This window comes from Sciurus vulgaris, assembly GCF_902686455.1.
Source record: "Sciurus vulgaris genome assembly, chromosome: 4".
In the NCBI taxonomy this organism is placed as follows: Eukaryota; Metazoa; Chordata; class Mammalia; order Rodentia; family Sciuridae; genus Sciurus; species Sciurus vulgaris.
Genome location: NC_136464.1, coordinates 66,748,458 through 66,767,822, shown reverse-complemented (window position 1 = coordinate 66,767,822; position 19,365 = coordinate 66,748,458). Strand labels below are relative to the sequence as shown.

Here is a 19,365-nt window from a genome sequence, read left to right as displayed (position 1 = left end):
TTTAATAAGCAAAACGTTCTATAATTATTGTGTAGGACTACTAGTACTAGATTAGAAAGAATTGAAATGAACTGTACTGAGTGACTTGTTAACTGCCTCTAATTACTATATAATCCAAAAATATTTTGGTTAGTGCTAGCTTCTAATGGGTACAAGTGTGCCAATGTAATTCCATAAATGACTCTCATTCAATATCAGAAGGGAAAAAATAACAGAATGAATCAAACAACATTGCTCTATGTAAATTTATGATTACACAAATGGTATGCCTTTACGCCATGTACAAACAGAGAAACAACATGTATCCCATTTGTTTACAATAAAAAAAAAATATGTCTATTATCAAGAGCCACATATGTTCACTATCCAAGAAGTATCTGTATAGGTTTCTGTTTCCTAGATGTGTGTGGAGCAGTGGAATAACAGTTGTGTTGTAGGTTAAATCTGATTACCTTTTGGCAAAGAGGATGTTGGTAGCCTTTAAAGATGTCTTTCTATTCCCAACTGCAATAAACCCATGTTTCCTTCTTTCCATGCCCTTCCTTGCATATGGCTCTTACTTGAATCTGGGTTGGCTAGAGTTTTGAACAGTAAAATTCAGGGGAAGTGATTTTGTATGACCTTTAAATCTAAGTTTAAAGAAACCTTGAAGGTTATGTCTCAGTCCTAGTACACCTGTGGAAGCCAGTTCAATGCAGGAAATCTGATTACCATGATATTACTATGTTATAAAGAAGCTTGAGGCAGCCACATGCAGAACTTTCTTTTACAGAGAACCAGCCAGCCCTCAGCTTTGCCAGCTATCCAACAGAGGTGCCAGACTTCTGAATGAAAACACCAGCTTGAATACTTAATGATGTTACTCCTGCCTCAGTCACAATCTGACTGCAATCTCATGAAAGATCTCAAGAGTCCAGCAGAACCCAGTTAACCACAGGAGATAATATTAAATTGAACTGCTGAGTTTAGAGATGGGTTGTTATTTTGTAACCAAAACAGAGAAATGAGAAATGACAAGGTCCAAAGGTAAGCCAAGGAAGAGAAGTCACACACTAGTTACCTAATGCACCCTTAATAAATCAGAGTTAGTTCTCTAGCACATTATATGATCAATATAGACAAAGACCAGAAGTACAATGGCCAGTGCCTTAGGGAAGGTCTCATCTATTTAGTATTGACTTCATGACTTTCAAAACTTCCATTGAGCCTAATGTTCTTATTGTTAATCCATTTATGTCAATAAGACACCAGAACATAGAAAATGCTTTAAAGAGAACACAAAATTCCCAAATCTACCTGGAACCCATCATTAGCCAATAGTAAAAATGCCTTTGGAGGCATATACTTCAATTTCCCAGCTCTCCCATTTTCCTACTCTTCTGTATTTTATTCTTACGAGGAGAAAAGATTTCCTGCACTGTAATAAACCATTCATAGATAAACTTTGTCTATAGGAAAACAACACAAAATAAAATCAAGTACAAAGGAGATTAAGAAAAAATAAACTAAATGATTACCAAATAGGTGTACCCTCATTTCTTTTTAGATTTCATGTTAATGGTCCAGTACATGACATAAAACACTCAATCCAACTTCCTGGCAATCTTCTTTATACCCTCTAATGATCCTTTTTATGACAAAGAAATAGTTCTTAGCCTAATATTTATAACTGCTTTCTTTTTAGGAGTGCCTCTTTTTTGTCTTTCTCCCCTCCTACCCTCCTTTCTACATGTAATTACTTCTAATCTTTTTTTAACCTTAAGACCATCCCCCCTTGCAAAAAACAGAACCAAACAACAACAACAAGAACCCCAACATTTTGGTTGCTTTACCAGGAATTGAAAGATGTTTTCCCAGCTGGTTGCAGAGTTGGTTCATAAAGTTCCTTCATATAACTATACCAAACTATATGATTAGAAATTTTGCTCAGAAGTGCTTAATTCTTGTCCTGTGAAATAATCTCCCCCACAATATGTATTTTGTGACGTTAAAAAGGTGAAATTATACTACAAAACCTCCAAATTACATGAGGCTTAAAAAAAAAGGTAGATTTGAAAGAATAAAGAACAATTTCTATACTGTAGTGATTTATTAGTTGGTTTCTTGAGAGAGCTCAGCAAATAGTCCTATACACAGTTAATAATCAAACTTACACAACTTAATTTTATTGTACTCTGTAAAAAGTGATTTTTTGATCATATAGCAAAGAGAGGAAATGAAGACTACTAAGAAAATAAATCATTTAACCACTTCTAGTCTGCACCATAGGAAAGGAGAAAGAGATCAATCACATCATTATAATTAACACCAATATTTATTGAGCATTTACTTTGTTATGGGCACTGTTCTTGCTGCTTCATATATATGTGGGGTGTGTATAAACACACATAAATACATGTGTTATACAATTCTCATAACTTTATTGAAAAGGAATTGTTATCTCTAAGATCAAGAAAACCCAGTTTGCAATGATGGACTAAATAGACCAAGACCACTTAGAATACGGGAAAGATGGGCTGGGTATGGTGGTACAGGTTTCTAATTCCAACTACTCAGGAGGCTGAGGTAGGAGGATCACTAGTCCAAGGACAGCCTAGGCAACTTAGGGAGTCCCTGTCACAAAATAATTAAAAACCAGCTTCCACAGACTTAGGGAAGGTTCTTAGGGTTGAGTGTATAGCTCAGCGCCTTGGGTTAGATCCCTAGTACTGGGAGGAAAAAAAGATGGGGAGATGGGATTCAAAATCAGTTGATTTGACTCTAGAGCCCTAGGTTTACCTACTGGAAGTGTGCTGGCTATCAAACAATACTAGGTTATTTGGGAGCAAGGGATATTGCCAGTTTGGGTTCCACATCCAGTGCCCATAACAGTGCTTGGTATATAGTAGGTGCTCAACAAATGTGTGGAATGATTGAAAGATCAGTGATTTCCTTTGAAGAAGGAACTATAATTACCGGAGGAAGGGAGAGGGTGACTTACTTTTCACTGTAAACTCTCGTACCTTGGGAATTTTGTACCATGTGCATCTATCACCTATTCAAAAAATGAATAAAATTAACAAAACAAAACATAGGGACTGATAAATCATAAAAGCTGTGTGTTCTGGCCACCAGAAACAGTATTATGTCATACATAAGCCTGTCATGTAGAGCTTAAGATGTGAATGAGTATCAGTGGATATCTAGTAAACATGGAGAAGAAATAAAAGACTTTATGATATTTTACCTTACTTGCTTCTATAAGAGATGGAAAAGAAAGAAAAACGAAGTAACAAGACAGGGAGAAGGAGATGCATGTTATTCATGTGCTGCTTCTGGTAGCTTCCCTATGCTTTAAAGCAATAGTTCTCAACCTATGGGTGCATCAGAATCACCTGAAAACTTGCATTCCTAACAAATTCCCAAGTCATTCTGAGGCTGCAGGTCTAAGGATTGTACTTTAAGAATCACTAGTTTAAAGGAATTTTACAAGAAAATGAGAGTAATCTAATGGTAGTATTGACTGTCAGGATTATCTATTTTGTAGGTGGGAATTATCAGAGTAATTAAAATACGAGCTTCAGAAACAACTGAATTCAATTAGATAAGTGAATTTCAATGCAGACACATTATTTATATCAGATGGGATTCTTGTTAAACTGCAGATGACAATTCCACAGGTATAGGAAAGGCCCTTAGTTTTGGCACATATAACCAACTTTCAGGGGACTGCAGTGTTACTGGTCTGCAAACCAATTTAAATATCCAGACAGTACAACCAACTATTGCCCTTGAGCACTTAGTCTCCAGTAAAGAAGACCAGGACACACATGATAACACAAACATTGTACAAGTATTTATTTAGTGCTAAGTGACAGAACAGGCATGTTTTAATTCCCAACCCTAAGTTATCCTCATTCCCTTTTATAGACAAAGGAGAAATATATTCAAAGAGTTTAACTGATTCTATGAAACTCATGTCGGCAGGGTGTGGTGGGTGCACACCAGTAAAGCCAGCAACTCAGGAGGCCAAGGCAAGAGGATTGCAAGTCCGAGGCCAGCCTCAAACTCAGTGAGACCCTCAGCAACTTAGCAAGACTTTGTCTCCAAATAAAAATTAAAATGCCTGGGGATGAAGCTCAGTGTTCACGTGCCCCCGGGTTCCATCCCCAGTACCAAAAAAAAAAAAAAAAAAAAAAAAAAAAAAAAAAGAAAAGAAAAGAAAAAAACTCATGTTAAGTCAGGAGCAGAGTCTAGGTTGGAACCCAAATAGTCAGGTTGCAGAAACCAAAACTTAACCACCACACCATGGCAGAAGAGCAGCAAGAGAAACCACAAACTATCACAAGAGCTCCAAGAATGGCATTTGACTGAGTAGATTTGGTAGAGGCCAATGGAGAGTATGTGACGTAGAGAGGAGTGAAATGGGAAGTTGGCCATTCCCAGAGGACACTGCAAAATAGAGAAGGAATGGGAGTGGTCTGAGAATAGCAAGCTGGCAGCTTCACTGAAGTGAGAGGCAAATAAATGAGTGGCAGGAAATGGGCTGGTTGGGTCATATCTTTAGGGCTCTTGGAATTGGATTATAGAGGAACAATTGCCATCCCAGTGACAAGCACATATATCCATGGAAATGCAATTATTTTGTCGACCTACTCTTCTTTTTTAAAACTGGAGACTCAGACTCTTGAAGCTCTTCCCCATCCTCTCATGCTATCCTACCCTAATTCCAATCCTAAAACAGGAAGCAGGACAGTTGAAGCCATCTGACATAAAAAGAGCAACTGCCATTTGCTGGGTTCCTACTATATTCCAGTCATTGTTCTAAACGCTTCATATATGCTATTTCTTTTCATCTTTAAAGCAACCGGGTGTAGTATTAACCCCTTAAAAGGAGCTAATAATGAAAAATAAGATCTAACATATTTTTATTTGCCGAAAGTTCAAGTACGGGACACAAAAGTATAGATAACTTCTAAGAGGAACTTTTCTCATTAAATCAAAAGCGTAGTAGAAAGATTTATCTCTCTCATCCTACATTTAGACAATAAATTTTCAACTAAAAATATCCAAAAGACTATTTGCTCATGTGACTTTTCCTTTGATCTTCTGGTATTTTCATTTTCAAAAAAAAATCAAGGCAACGAAACTAGGAAGCAAGAGGAATACAGTAGGATTAGGGCCCTGATCCACTCGAATTTAATTCTTAAAAGTCAAATTCTATCCTAAAGTCATGTTAATGGGAAAGTTCCTTAGATTCCAGATCTGTATGTCTCCTTTCTTGTTGCAGTTTGAAGCGAGAGCCTAGGTAAAGTAAGGTTACTCTGAAGATTCTGAGAGGTGATAAAAGACAGGAGGTGATGTGTGGAGGCTAGAGCTGGGCCATCAACTTTAAGAGGTCCCATGTGTTCAGGAACTTCTGCATCAGGCTGGAAGACCATGCGGTGCTAGAGCCCCGCCCACTATTCCATTACCTCCTGGTGTGTTTGGAGGCTCAGAGAAAAGCTGACAGCCTCATGCTTAAGCTAAAGAATATAGCAAATGCCCTCCCACTGGTGCTTCACTCCGCTTTTCTTCTCAGTCAAGAAGGACCAGAGGACTGGACTTTACTTTAAACCTTCATTTCCCATCATCTTCCTGCATTCCTTGTTCTTTCAAGGACTGAAATATACTATTTTGCTTTTCTTCTCAAAATAGGTGATAACTATGGGATAAGTGGAGAAAATGGTTAAATGAGCAATGAGTGCCCATAGGTGACCTTGGGAAGACTGAAGAATCATGTTATCTTTTTAAGATTCATGGATTCACGGGACCATCACTTCAGTCTTCTTTCCTTCGCTTGAACTGCTCATTTGACCCTGGCTTTGTAGGTGGCCAAAAAAGAATGGGGGTTTGAATGGCAAAGTTTGCACAACAACAACAAACTACTATCATCCCCCAGAATAAATGATTCTGTTCAGATTAATTATTTTTAAGAGTACAAACCCAATTTCATTCCTTAAACCTTATTCTGCTCACTGTGGCTGCATGTGCCTCTTTTTAAAGAACTGTATAGCAGTTTACTGCTCCTTAATCCTGGCTAGTTTCTAAAGTAAGCATGCGTGACTCAGTGCTGGAACTTTTCCAGATGTAGCAATGAAAAACGTCCCCTGTGATCTTGGTTGGGTTAATAAACAAACCCATCCCAGAAAAGAAAAAGGATTCAGTGTCTGTCCTACAAAGATATAGAAAAAGACAAATGCTGAGAGAGACATAATTAATTTGTTTTCATATTCTTATCACTACTTCTTAACCCTAATGTAGAAATTCACCTTAGTCATCTAAGCAGGATCAGACACCCTGAATGGTCAAATAAGTACTTAAATCTAAGGACAGAATGCAGGTTGAAAGAAGAACAAGATTACCTACCCTGCTCCCATTACTGAAAACCCATGCCATTTGTAAAGACTAGATAATGAATAAAGACTGGCCACAAACTAGTCCTGTGAAATCAGGCATTAAAATGTTGGTTCTAACAAGAAGATAAATTAGGAGGCTAAATTCAAGGCAGCAATGTCCGGCAATGGGTTTCTTCTGTTTATTCTTTCTTGGCTCTTCATCTAAACTCAACCCCAAATCAAGACCTCATTGTTTTAGCTATTCATTAGTTAGACATGTAAAAACTGTATAGTACAGGAACTTGTTCACTGTTCCCTTGTACTTACAAAGAAGTATCAGGAGCTGGGTGTGGTGGTATACTCCCGTAGCTCCAGTTAAGGCAGGAGGATTGCAAGTTTGAGGCCAGCCGCAGCAACTTAGCAAGACCGTGTCTCAAAATTAAAAACTGAAACTGGGAATGTAGCTCAGTAGTTAAGTCTCCCTGAATTCAATCCCCAGTACCTCCCACCCCCTCAAATAAAAGGTAACAGACACTTTGCTGAGAGAGAGAGAGAGAGAGAGAGAGAGAGAGAGAGAGAGAGAGAGAGAGAGAGAGAGAGAGATTGAGATTCAAAGAGACAGAGACAGAGAGAGTTTTGTTTTTCTTTCAGTATTGGGGATCTGGGGATCAAATCCAGGGATACTTTATCTCTGAGCTACATCTCCAGTCCTTTTTTTTAAAATTTTGAGACAAGGTCTTGCTAAGTTTGCTTAAGGCCCAAGTTGCTGAGGGCCTTTAATTTGTGACCCTACTGCCTGTCAGCCTGCCTTGCTGGGACTACAGGCGTGTGCCACCATGCCCCAGCAGAGTGTGTATTTTGTAGGCAAGGATTTGACCTCCTTTCCTATACCCAATTGCCCATCATTAAAGCCAGGCAATAAATACCCATTTATTGGTTGGTTTTGTTTCTAACTAATACCCCAGCAATGTACGTGTTCAAGGCAAAGACGTGTGGGACCTCTTCTCAGTTCTCGTCTTCATTCAGGTTCTGGCCCAGTGATCAGGACCCTCTTCCACGGCTTCCAGCTGTCTGCCCACAGCCCTGCCTTCCCTCACGGATTCAGGCTCAGTGCTGACATTCCCTGGGTTTACCTTTCTTCACTCTGTAGTAAGGATCCTACTGTGAGCAGGAGGGATGAAAAGTGGTTAGATGAGGACCTGTTTTCACATGAGGCAGGTCAGACTTTTCAGGTAGATGGACAGGGGCAGAAATTATTTCAAAGGGGAATGGCACATTCAGAATTACAACTCGTTTCAGACAAATGGAAAAAAAGAAAAAAAAAAAAAACAGCCTGTTGTCTAAAGTAAACAAAGACACTAGGACACGTCACTCCCTACCATCTCTTAAACATTCCACAGGTTGCTTAGCTCCTTATTGTCTTAGCTTTGTGGGGGAAAAGCATACACTTTGGTCTGACCTTCCTTGCCCATATGAGACCTATGTGCTCTCCCCTGTGTGTATATCCATGTTGTCATGTGAATGTGGCCACTGATAAGGTTACCAAAGTTTCCTATATTGCTGGTACTCATTTGATTGGCACATTCCATGGAAAACTCTGTCATGAAAGCGTCTTCCCTGGCCTCCACTGGAACCCACACTTCTAGTAGCCTGCCTCTATCCCTCACTGCTGCTTCTCCATATCCTTCCACATCCCTCTAAATGTCAGTGTGCCTGAGGACTCCAGACAGCTGCTCTTCTTACCTGTGCCCTACCCTAAGGGACCTCACCTAGGCCAGGACTTGGCGTCACACTCCCACTGCTGAGCTCCTGTGGAGGCTTGTCTCTGATACTGACCAAAACAATTTCTGAATTTGTAACATCTCTTTTTCAATCCCCACCCTCCTCCACCCCTCCCAGTAATTTCTGCTTGTCCAAATTTATCTATTCTTTAAAATGCTTTTCAAGCTCCTTCTTGAGGCCTTTAGTCATCTCCCTTTCTTTTGAATTTCCTTATCATGTGATCTTTTCTTTGCTTACACCATCTCATTGTGCAGGTCTAAGCAAATAACCTAAATTCAAATTCCAGTTTCACTGACTATCTAAACTTGAATAAATACTAAAACTCTTTCAGCCTGATTCCTTAATGTAAATCAGGACTAATAAAACCTTAAATTAGGGCTTTAAGTTAGGACTAAATATAAATCGGGAATAATAGGATTAATACTAGTACTAATAATGTTCTCAAGTACTTTTAGAAAATTAATCAAGGTAAGGTAACAAGGTAAGTTACCAATACTTACTGAGATGTTACCACATGCCAAATTTAGGTTAAACATTTTATAAATGATCTCATTTAAAACTTAAATAACTCAACAGCTGTAGGGCATTCATCCAAGTTACCAGACAACATCCATATTAGAGCAGAAGTGAAGTACAAAGGCTGTCAATATCAGCCCCAGCATTGACCATCTGCATGACCTTGATCAAGGTTCCTAACTTCATGGAAACTTTTTTCCACATCTATAAAATGCAAATAGCAATGGCCCTAACTCAGGCTCACTGTGAGGATGAAATGACATAATGCATGAAGTGTTTATAGTTTAATGCCTAGCACATCGCAAGCTCAATAAATGAGCAAGCAGCTTGTTTATGATGCTGAAAGTGTTCATTTATGTGGAATTCTAGACAGGGGCAGAGTCTCAGATAAATGTATGGAGGCAGGCCAGTGCGTGCATTCATTCGTAAATGAGGACACGTGTGTGCATGTTCTCAGAGCTTTAACAGTGACCAGGATAGCTCTGCTCCTACACAGTTAAGTCTAATTTGAAAGAAAATGAACAAAATTAATCAAAAGCTTGGAAAACTAAGTTTATAAGCCAAATTTTCCTACTCTTATAAATAGTTTTATTGTCACATAGCCATACCCGGATACCCAGGTAGACACTCTGCCTGCTTTTTGTGTTATAATGGCAGAGGACAGTAACTGTGATAGAGAACATATGCCTGAAAATTTGAAAATATTTATCACTTGCCCTTTACAGAACAAATCTGCTCTTCCCCCTGAAATTAATGACTAATAAAAGACGAATACTAGGAAGGCATTAGAAAGTGTGATTGAGAGGAAAATGGAGATAGCCAGGGTCCCTATCACAGGGGGTTTGTTGATCATGGAAAGAAACCAGATTATTCTAAGTATAATGTAAAGCGTTTGGAGGGATTTTCTTTTTTTTCTTTTCTTTTTTTCTTTTGGTGTGTATTTGTATTATTTTGTGGTGCATTTGTATTATTTGGGAGGATGGCTACTTATATCATGAGATGAAACAACACAAATACATAAAATGTAAATGTACATTTAAACAAATTGATGTAAAACAAACACCATCCAGATCAAGACAAAGAAAACCACCAGTGCCTCAGAAGTCTTCTCATCCCCGTCACAGGCCTCTCCTCCCTCATTATGGCAATCCCTTTCTTTACAATATTCTTTTCCTTGCTTTTTTGTTTTTTAATCTCCCTATCTAATCTTACAATCCTAGTCTATTGATGCCTGGTTGTAATGAATTCTCCTGTCTTTGTATAACCTACAACTCAGAAATTATACTCATAGATCTAAAGCCTACAAAAGTGTATGTCCATGTGTACCAGGAGACATATAAGAAGGATTGTAGCAGCTTTGTTTCCAAATGGTCAAACTGGAAACAAGTCACAACAGTAGAATGAATAACTTCAATACAGCACTATAGACATTCAATGGAAAATTATACAAACACAAAAATGAATGAACTAAAATTATGTGCAAGAGCATGAGTGAATCTTAAAAGTATAACTATAGGCTTTGGAGGGTTTTAAGCTGGAGAATAGAATAACATGATTCAACTGATACTTTTAAAGGACTGCTGTGGATGCTAAGCAGAAAGCTGAGTCTCTGAAATAAGTGGAGACCTATAAAGGAGGCCTCTGCAGTATCCCATGAGAGATGCTGATGTATTGGATTAGGGTTGTGATAATGGAGATGCACAGGAAAAGAGGGATTTGAGATGCATCCTGGAAGTAGAACTGATGTGACTTGCTGGACTGGATATGAATGGTAAGAAAAGGGAGATGGCATATAACTCACAGGCTCTGGCTGGGTTGAGGGAGTCATTTACCAATGGAGAAGGGTGGAAAGAAACACTTTCTTAGAAGACTATGTTTAGGGCTTGATGAATTATCTGAGAATCTAAGTGGAAATGTATATAACTAGAGAAGGGGAGAGTGTAGGTGAAAAATCTCTAAACAATTCCAATTGCAAAGAGAGGATATCAAAGATATAACACACTTTGTTTTAGAATAAAGCCCTATCACAGTAAACATATCATTTTCTTTAGCTGGAAATTCTTTTATGTCCATTAACTATTAAGATGCAAATATGCCTTGGGAGAGGCATTATAAAACTGTTTATCAATTCAGCCCACAGCCCATAACTCTCAGTGAAAATGGGTTTAATGGAAAGAGGAAGGAATATGGCAGGCAAATCCTCTACCCTATTCTTAGAAAACCAGTACCACTATCCTTCCTTTGGGTCTCCCTTTCCTTCTACACAACTAACCACACATGTTACTGAAGCTCTGTCATGTGCCAAGCACCCTACTGAATTCGTGGTATTCAACAGAGAATGAATTTTGGTCTTTCCTTCTGGCATTTCAGTTACCATTATCATTGCCAGATGCATGCAACTATGTAACATCTATTTGAAGCACCAATTATAAGCAGAGAAGTATCAGGCAAAAAGTTAACTGACATGATTTAAAAGTTAGTCCTAGAATGATAAAATTTAAGGTGAAGAACAATTTTTGCTGCTGCTAAAAACAGCAATGACGAAACCACCACCACTCCTGGTACTCAGGGTGAAGCTCAGAGGTAGAGTACTTGCCTTGCATGTGCAGAACCCTGGGGTCAATTTCCAGCACTGCAAAAAGAAAATATCCCAACAGTGCACATTAGCACAAGTCTGTAATCCCAGTGACTTGGGAGGTTGAGGTAGGAGATAGCAAATTTGAGGCCAGCCTGGGCAACTTAGCAAGAGCCTGTCTCAAAATAAAAATAAAAAGGATGGGATATATGTCAGTGGTAGAATACCCCTGGATTCAATTCCCAGCACCACACACACACACACACACACACACACACACACACACACACACACACACACAAATCACACACACAAAAAAATTCCACACAAAAATCTCCCCCCAACACACACATACCTCTTGCCTTTTGGTTCACCTGAGGGAAGCTAATCTTTAAGACCTCTTTCCAAACCTATTTAGCTAATAACATAATAGTCCTATTTACTTATTAGGATGATTAGCAGATTAGGGTAGCAGGATAGTCCTAGGTTTTTGGCAAAAGGTCCTAAAGAGTATTTTTTTCAGGTGGTTTTCTTAAGATTCCATTTCACACTTCCCAAAGCAATTCCTGTTCCTTTTTTGAGTTTTAAATTGTACTGAATTCTATTTATTCTCTCCTAATTGAGAATACTCTGATGTATTTACTAAAATTACTTGCTTTGGGTTCCTAAAATCTTTCCGAAATTATGTTTATATTTATTGTATTGAATTTCTACTTTGAACTACATAGTCTTTAACCAATAGTCAGAGGAAACTCTATTTTATGTTAGTTTCATGAAATTCTTGAAAAAATTATTACTATTACCTTGTGACAGTATTACATTTCCAAGAATATGATTTGTTCCTTAAACATACACCTTTTTTTTTTTTTTTTTTTTTTTTTTTTTTTTGTAGTGAGTGGTACTGGGGATTGAACCCAAGGCCTCAATTTACCACTGAGCTACACCCCTAGTTATTTTTGTTTTGAGAGAGGGTCTTGCACAGGCTGGCCTCAAACTTGTGATCCTCCTGCCTTGGCCTCCCAAAATGTTGGGAATACAAGTTTATACCACTGTGCCCCGTACATCTACCATTTGTTAAACTCACTGTGCTCACTACATTTTTTGACTTTTGTCAGAATCTGTGCAGTAGATATCTGTTTTACAGATGAGAATACCAAGATATGGAGAGATGTAAAGCCTTAAGGTTACAAAAACACTCAGATTCTAAATGGTAGAGCTGCTAGATCTATAAACACAAAGTGGCAACGTTTTGTAAATTCCTTATGCTAGCATTTATTTTAGGACATCCTACTGCCATTAACTGTTCATTTATACAAATGCTATAGATGAAAAGTAGATTTTCTTGAATATCTTAGGTTCTTTCTACTTGACGAGAATACAGCAATTCCAAAGTGTTTTCAAAGGAACATTAGTTTCCCCACAAGCCTAGAGACAAAGCAGTTCCGCATCAAATGTTTGACATACATTCCATACTATTGTGATTCTTTCAAAGATTCAAAGAGCCCTTTAAGAAAGAAACTTGTTTAACTTTCCTTAACCACAGAGCCAGTTTCATGAAGCTCTAAAAGGGTGTTAAAGTTTTTTTTTTTTTTTTTTTTCATTTTACTCTTTAGCCCTTGGGGATGTTTATCCAGAGATACCATGAGGTTTAAAAACATGCCCTAATTTAAATATACACACCTTATAATTGGATAGCACTTTAGTATTTACCAAAAAGAAAACAAAAACAAAAGCAAAAAACCCCAACCTCCTCCTATCCTCAGGTGTCATTTGGATGCACTGTTATTTTTATTCCATCGTTGCAAAGAAAGGTCTAGAGTTGTTAGGAATTTTCTCAAAGCCTTGCAGCCACAGAAGGTCAAACCGAAACTCAAATTCAGACTTTCTCAAACCACCTTAAATATACTCCCTTTTTGAAGCTAAAAGCCAATCCATTCTTGAGTTCTGGATTTAAAAGTGCAGATCAAGTTAGACCAACAATGAAGAGATGATCTACAACTATAGTGTCAGATTTGTTCTCTTGACCAGCTTTGTCACTAACCTGCTGTCTCTGCTGCCTCACCTGTGTAATGGCAGGACGGGGCTCACAGGAGCCCAACCTGCCCCTTTAGCTCTTGGAAATTGGTAGATCTTCATTGGTTGTGACTTCCACCAGGCCCAAAGCTGAGCTGAGCTTGCCCTTCCTTACCCTTATGTCCATCACACACCACTATGTGCTGAATATCACTGCTTATTATGTATATCAAACTTATTGCTACCACACTTATACTTGGTCTTTTACTTTCTTCTTTCAGTATTCAATGTCTAAATTTGATTCTGAAAGAGATTTTGCAACCCTATCAAATTTTTCAGTAGCTAAGAATTGGATAATTCTTCTTGGCCAACGGCTGACCTCACACAGCTGTTGTCTCGTAAACCTGCCTTGCAGAATTATATTTCATAGAGCTGCCTATTTAGTTTTTACTTTTCATGGCTGAATTGCATTCCTTGTTATGTCCCGTCTACAGTTCTTTAAATCTGTAAGTATACCCCCATCCCACTAGAATTCTGCAAGCTAAAATTGCATACACACACACAAACATATATATATATATATATATATATATGTATTTTTTCAATTTACAAAAGACACTTTATAGGAACTTGCAATTTAAGGTCAAAGTTGAGGGCTGGGGATATAGCTTAGTTGGTAGAGTGCTTGCCTGGCAAGCACAAGGCCCTGGGTTCAAATCCCCAGCACTGAAAAAAAAAAAAAAAAGAAAAGAAAAAAAAGATCAAAGTTGAGCCAAAGCTACTCTGAACCCAAACTGAAAGAACGTGGCTCTTATTTTCAATTTTCTTTCTTTCTGTCTCCCCCCACTCTCTTGCTCTTACATTATTCTCTTCTCTCTCTGTTCTTCTTCCTCTCATAGTTTCTTTCTTTTTAAATTGCAAATTTCATTGCAAAACTTAAGAATCTAACTGGTGCTGGAATCAAGAGATTGATTTTGTATGTATATTAAGGTAATCTGTATGTAATAAGTACTGAGATAAAAGACAGTAGAAGATTGAGGACCTATAAACCCGACTGGCCCTCTGAGGAGCTCTCTTGCCCCCACCTGTATACCTGTGAGCTAATAACACACCTAGATAAGGCTCCTTTGGTTCTTTGCTCCCACTGCTCTGCTGAAGCCGCTGAAACCTCTGTTCTACTCTGTATCTCTGCCCCATTGTTCACCTGGGCCATTAAATGATAACATTGTGGAGACTTGTTTTCATTAAATTTCTTCTTTTTTTTGAGAAATTAATTTGAACATTCTTTTACCTACATTAATGTCTTATAGTAGACTAAAGGAAGAGGAGAAAAAGAAGGAAAAAGCAAAGAAGAGAAACGAAGAGATCAGTCTTGGTATTAATCTCCTGATATTTACTCTATTTTTATAGGTTAAGATTAAAATTTTATTTTTCCATATTACAAACTCATTCTTCATTCTCAATATAAACTGGTACTATTTGTTGATTATTATTTTTGCTTGCTTCTAAAAGCTGCTGTTAAACTCAGCACCCTGGGATATCAGTGTGATGATCTCTCACTAGTTCTTATAGATAGATTTATTCACATCATGCCTATGGTTTCATGGAGATGAGCATTTGCCACAGATGCATAAGGGCTTACTCAAATTGGCAGCACTAAATCCAACTAAAAATGACAATCAAAGCTCTGGTGAGACCATCAGGCAAATGAGTCAGAAGTCAAAACTGTCATTAAAGTTGTAGGAGTCCTTTTAGATTCAAAATTTCAAAATGATTGGTTTGGGGATTTGCAGTAATGTAGAAATGCTAATTTATGCATCAGAGAACAACATAAACACATGATTGGGCAAATGTGGCTTGGCAGAGTTCATGTAAGGAATCTTAGCTGACAGTAACAGTAAGTAGAATTAAATGTCTATTTTAACTTCAAAAAATCTCAATCTTCAAGAATTGATTTTTAAATATATTCCATGGAGAAAGCAGTAGCCCTTCAACTTGGTATTGATTAGACTACATCTAATCTACTACTGTGCTCAATACACCTAAATTCTAGATTGATATGCACAAGTTGAAAGGCATATAGGGGACCAAGTTGGTGAGAGGAATGGCAGGAGGAAATGGCAATGATATACCCAGAGGAAAAACAAAAAAGACAGTTTAAGAAAAAGCCAGGAAACTTATTTTAAATAACTGTTACATGGGAAAGGTAGATTTTGTTCTAAATAGCATTTAGAACTCAGTTCCTTCATGAACTTGGTCAAATATATCAGAGCCCAAATCAAATGATTAGAAGCCACAGGAAAATGGGGAATTTTTGAAGACCCGGGTTGTTCAAATTTGACTAGGCAGTTTTGAGAATCGGGGAAATTCTATCATGTGAAGTATTTGGGCAACAGAGCTCCTAAGGAAATGAGATTCTAGCACCAAATATTTGTTCAGGTTGAGTGACCTTTAAGACATTCTTTCAACATCAAATTCTATGACATTATAGAATCAAGTCATTTAGGAAACAGCCATAAAGTAAGAAATAATTTTTTAAAAAATGGATAAAATTAAAATTTGTCTGTTAAACACATATAATTAAAGTTCGTTAATTTTGAATTTGCAAGCTGAGATAAAGGAAATGATTGTAATTTCTAGTTTAATAGCTGGATCAATTTTATTCAAATTTAGAGATTCAAAACGAATCTTGTTTTGAAATTATTTGATTAGTTATCTGCATATATAAGACTGTTATATAGTCCATTCAAACTTGGCCTCTCATCAGTGTGGCTAACTTTGGATACTTTGTTAAAAGACCAATACATTTTTTTATGTCTATGTTTGTCATATTTCACAATAATTTCATTTGAAAAGTAAACTTTTGACATGTTTTATATGTATATACATACACATAAGAATATCATCTCTTTTATCTTCTGCACACAAAATATAACTCTGAAATGTTGTATGAAAACACACTGTATGAAAGCAAGACATATTACTCTAAAAGTCCTAAAGCAGTTATAACGATGATCTACTTGGAGATAGAAGGAAGGTAAACACTTATCGGATAGTTTAGAGAAAAAGAAAGAAAAAATGAATAAAAAAACTCTTTAAATTTATCAAAACATTTATAAATGACAGGGTAGGTCCTTTCAAGTCCCTGAAGACCACAGAGCATTAGCTCTCCTGGGTTCACAGTCCATAGCCATAATACACTTATAATAAGAGGTCCTTAAATACTGAAAAAGTTAAAATGACCTAGGATCAGGTAGGCTTTTTCACTATTTAGGTTCCCAGTGAAATTTGTGCAAATCAAAGAATGAACCAAAAATTAAAGTAGGTACAACAACAACAACAACAACAAAAGAAGACAACCAGCAGCAACACTAAGATGGATCCTAGAGAAAAGTACCTTGAGAAGTAGCAAATTGAAGGTACAATAAATAATGTAAAGAGTTAAATGATTCAAGAAACAAAACTTAAATATAGATTCTGCAACAGTAAACATTTCATTTTTTCTGTGAGACTCCAAAATTTGTCATCTTTACAATGTTTCTTCACTTATAAAAATGCTAATTTTCCAATGGACCTTTTAAACATGCTATGTATTCATGTATCTATATAGTATGACCTGATCAAAAGCATTTTGTTTTAATTAAGGCACAAAATGGATTCTTTAAACACATGAGGTATAGTTACAATCATTTTGATCTCTTTATCAAATCATTACTAAATGTTTGGATCTTGACAATACTTTTGTTCAGGCTGAGTTTTCACTATTAGTTCAAGATCAAAAGGAAATTTTACAGCAGAATTTATAATAAATCTTAGAATGGGCATTTGATAACTTACCTGTAAGGATACCTCTTCTTATTTTATAAAATATTTTAACTATAAATATTAATCAATTTTCCCTTTTTAGATTTCTGATGAAAACAATACAAACATCAGTTTTCTGCTTGACAGAAACAAATAGAAAATAATCCAGATAACTAGTGGTTTTTTTCTATTTTAAAGTTGGAAAATGGGTTCAAAGAATGAGACTTAAGAGTACTAAATATGCATTCTTTAAATAATACAGAAATTAATAATCTCAAGACAATTTGAAAAGTTAGTAACTCAAAGAAGTGTTACATTGCAAAGATAAGAAGTGAAAGATAAAGCTTGTAGTTAGGTTTCATCACAGTAAAAATTTACAAATACCTTCTTCAACATCTGAGATATACTCGCCATCACTGAGCATTTCAGGGGCGTTGGCTTTACGAACTGCATGATTTAAGCGAACAATATAAGTGTATGGAAAATACATACTCCTGATACCAAAACAAAACATTTCAATATTTCCAAAAACATTTTTGCAATGAACATTTTTCAGGAACCAACAAAAACATAGTTATTCTTAATTGTTATGAACTCAAAGGACACTTTCTTACCTTCATCATCGGACATATCAAGAACTTCATTCATCGTTTCTGGAACATTCATTTTGTGCTTCTCTGTGATGGTCTAGTAACAAAAAAATCAATCACTTCAGTGTGAGCATTTTAAGGTACCCACTTTGCTGTACTTTTGCATGGTCTGAGGAATGTGCCATTGTTACTTATGGTTTGGATCTTTTTTATCCTTTTTTTTTTTTTTTTTCTTTGTGGTACCAGAAATTGAACCCAGGGATACTCTACCATTGAGACTCATCTGCAGCCCTTTTAAAATTGTTTTCTTTTTAATATTAAGACAGGGTCTCAGTAAGGTGGCCGGGATGGTCTCAAACTTGTCATCCTCCTTTAGCCTACTGAATAGCTGGAATTATAGACATGTTCCACTGCACCTAGGCTGGTTTGGATACTTAATGTCCCTCAAAAGTTCATGCACTGGCTTGGTTCCCAGTGTAGCAGTGTTTAAACTTGGGGACTTGGGAAGTGATTGGTTCATTAGGGTTCCGATCTCATGGACAGATTAATGTATCAATGGTAGGGCCAACTAGTAGGGTCTATGTGGGGAAAGTAGGTCATTGATTGGTATATTGAAGGGTATATTTTGACCTTGGCCCCTTCCTTTCTGGGTCTCTCTCTGCTTCCTGGCACCACAAGGTAAGCAGTTTTGCTCTAACATATGCTCCCTGCCATGATGTTTTGCATGGCCACAGGCCCAAGGCAATGAGGCCAAGACACCATAAACTGAAACTTTTTAAATACTAAGTCAAAATGAAAATTTCCTCAAGTTGAGTTTCTCACAAAAATGGAAAGTTGACTAACACAGCCACTAAAGGTCTTGGCTGAAAATAAGCCCAATTAACAGTCAGAAATATTTTTATTAATGGTGCCAGGATTCCCATTTAATTTGTCTTCTCTTATGTATACTTTTAATTCTTAAATCAAATTATTAAAGTTGCATAAATTACATGATTTTTACAAGTAGGTGCCTGAAAAAACAGAGATGATGTACTTCCAGGATCATTTTAACCTCAAAAAATGTTAAAGAACAGATCGATGTTTTCGAAAGCGCATTGGTGGGCACTGCTCCTGAGTGGATGGCTGGAGATATGGGTCAATAAGAGAGCCCTGGAAGCCTCGGATTAGGCAGGAGGGTGGTGGGAGCCTCAGGTAAGCCAGACCCCAGAACTCTGGGGAGGCTTTTCTGCCACGACCATGCATCTCAATGTGCAAGTTTGGTACTGAGTCTTGGGCAGGAGGTGGGGGCCTTCTGTCAGGGTTTGGGGGATTCACTTTAAAGAACAGCACATTACAGAACAGCAGCCTTAATGACTCTTCCTCTTGTTCTCTGATAACTTTGTATTTATATAGATCATATTCATCCCAAAGACACCATCAGCATTACTTGTTAAAAAAAATTTAAGTAACTTTTTTTTTTTTTTTTTTGTGTCTTGCATTTTAAGTAACTTTTAAAAATAAGTTTAAAAATAAGTTGCCTTTTGATTCTGAGAATATGAAAAACTAACGGTAGAGTTACAAAGATTTGCATTTAAATTAAAAACGAAGTCATGTTGTTAAAAATAAGAAAGGGTATATGTTGTTTCTTAGGGATAATTCTTTTTTTAATTGTCAATGGACCTTTATTTAATTTATTTACATGTGTGAGAATTGAACCCGGTGCCTCACACATGCTAGGCAAGTGCCCTAC

General features: G+C 37.0%; 1 protein-coding gene across 26 annotated transcripts in view; it reads right to left on the bottom strand.

Moving 5' to 3' along the window:
• Window positions 1-19,365, bottom strand: part of ANK3 (ankyrin 3) — a 621,742-nt gene that overhangs the window by 99,881 nt on the left and 502,496 nt on the right. For 12 of the 26 annotated variants that reach the window (XM_079136414.1, XM_079136437.1, XM_079136438.1 and 9 more), the window contains 3 exons: window positions 17,661-17,733; window positions 17,431-17,493; window positions 2,981-3,034 (listed from right to left, as the gene is read on the bottom strand). In XM_079136414.1, the coding sequence (XP_078992540.1) occupies window positions 2,981-3,034; window positions 17,431-17,493; window positions 17,661-17,733 (190 nt within the window). The remainder of the gene's footprint in view (window positions 1-2,980; window positions 3,035-17,430; window positions 17,494-17,660; window positions 17,734-19,365) is intronic. The other 14 variants (XM_079136426.1, XM_079136419.1, XM_079136431.1 and 11 more) reach the window with 3 other exon arrangements.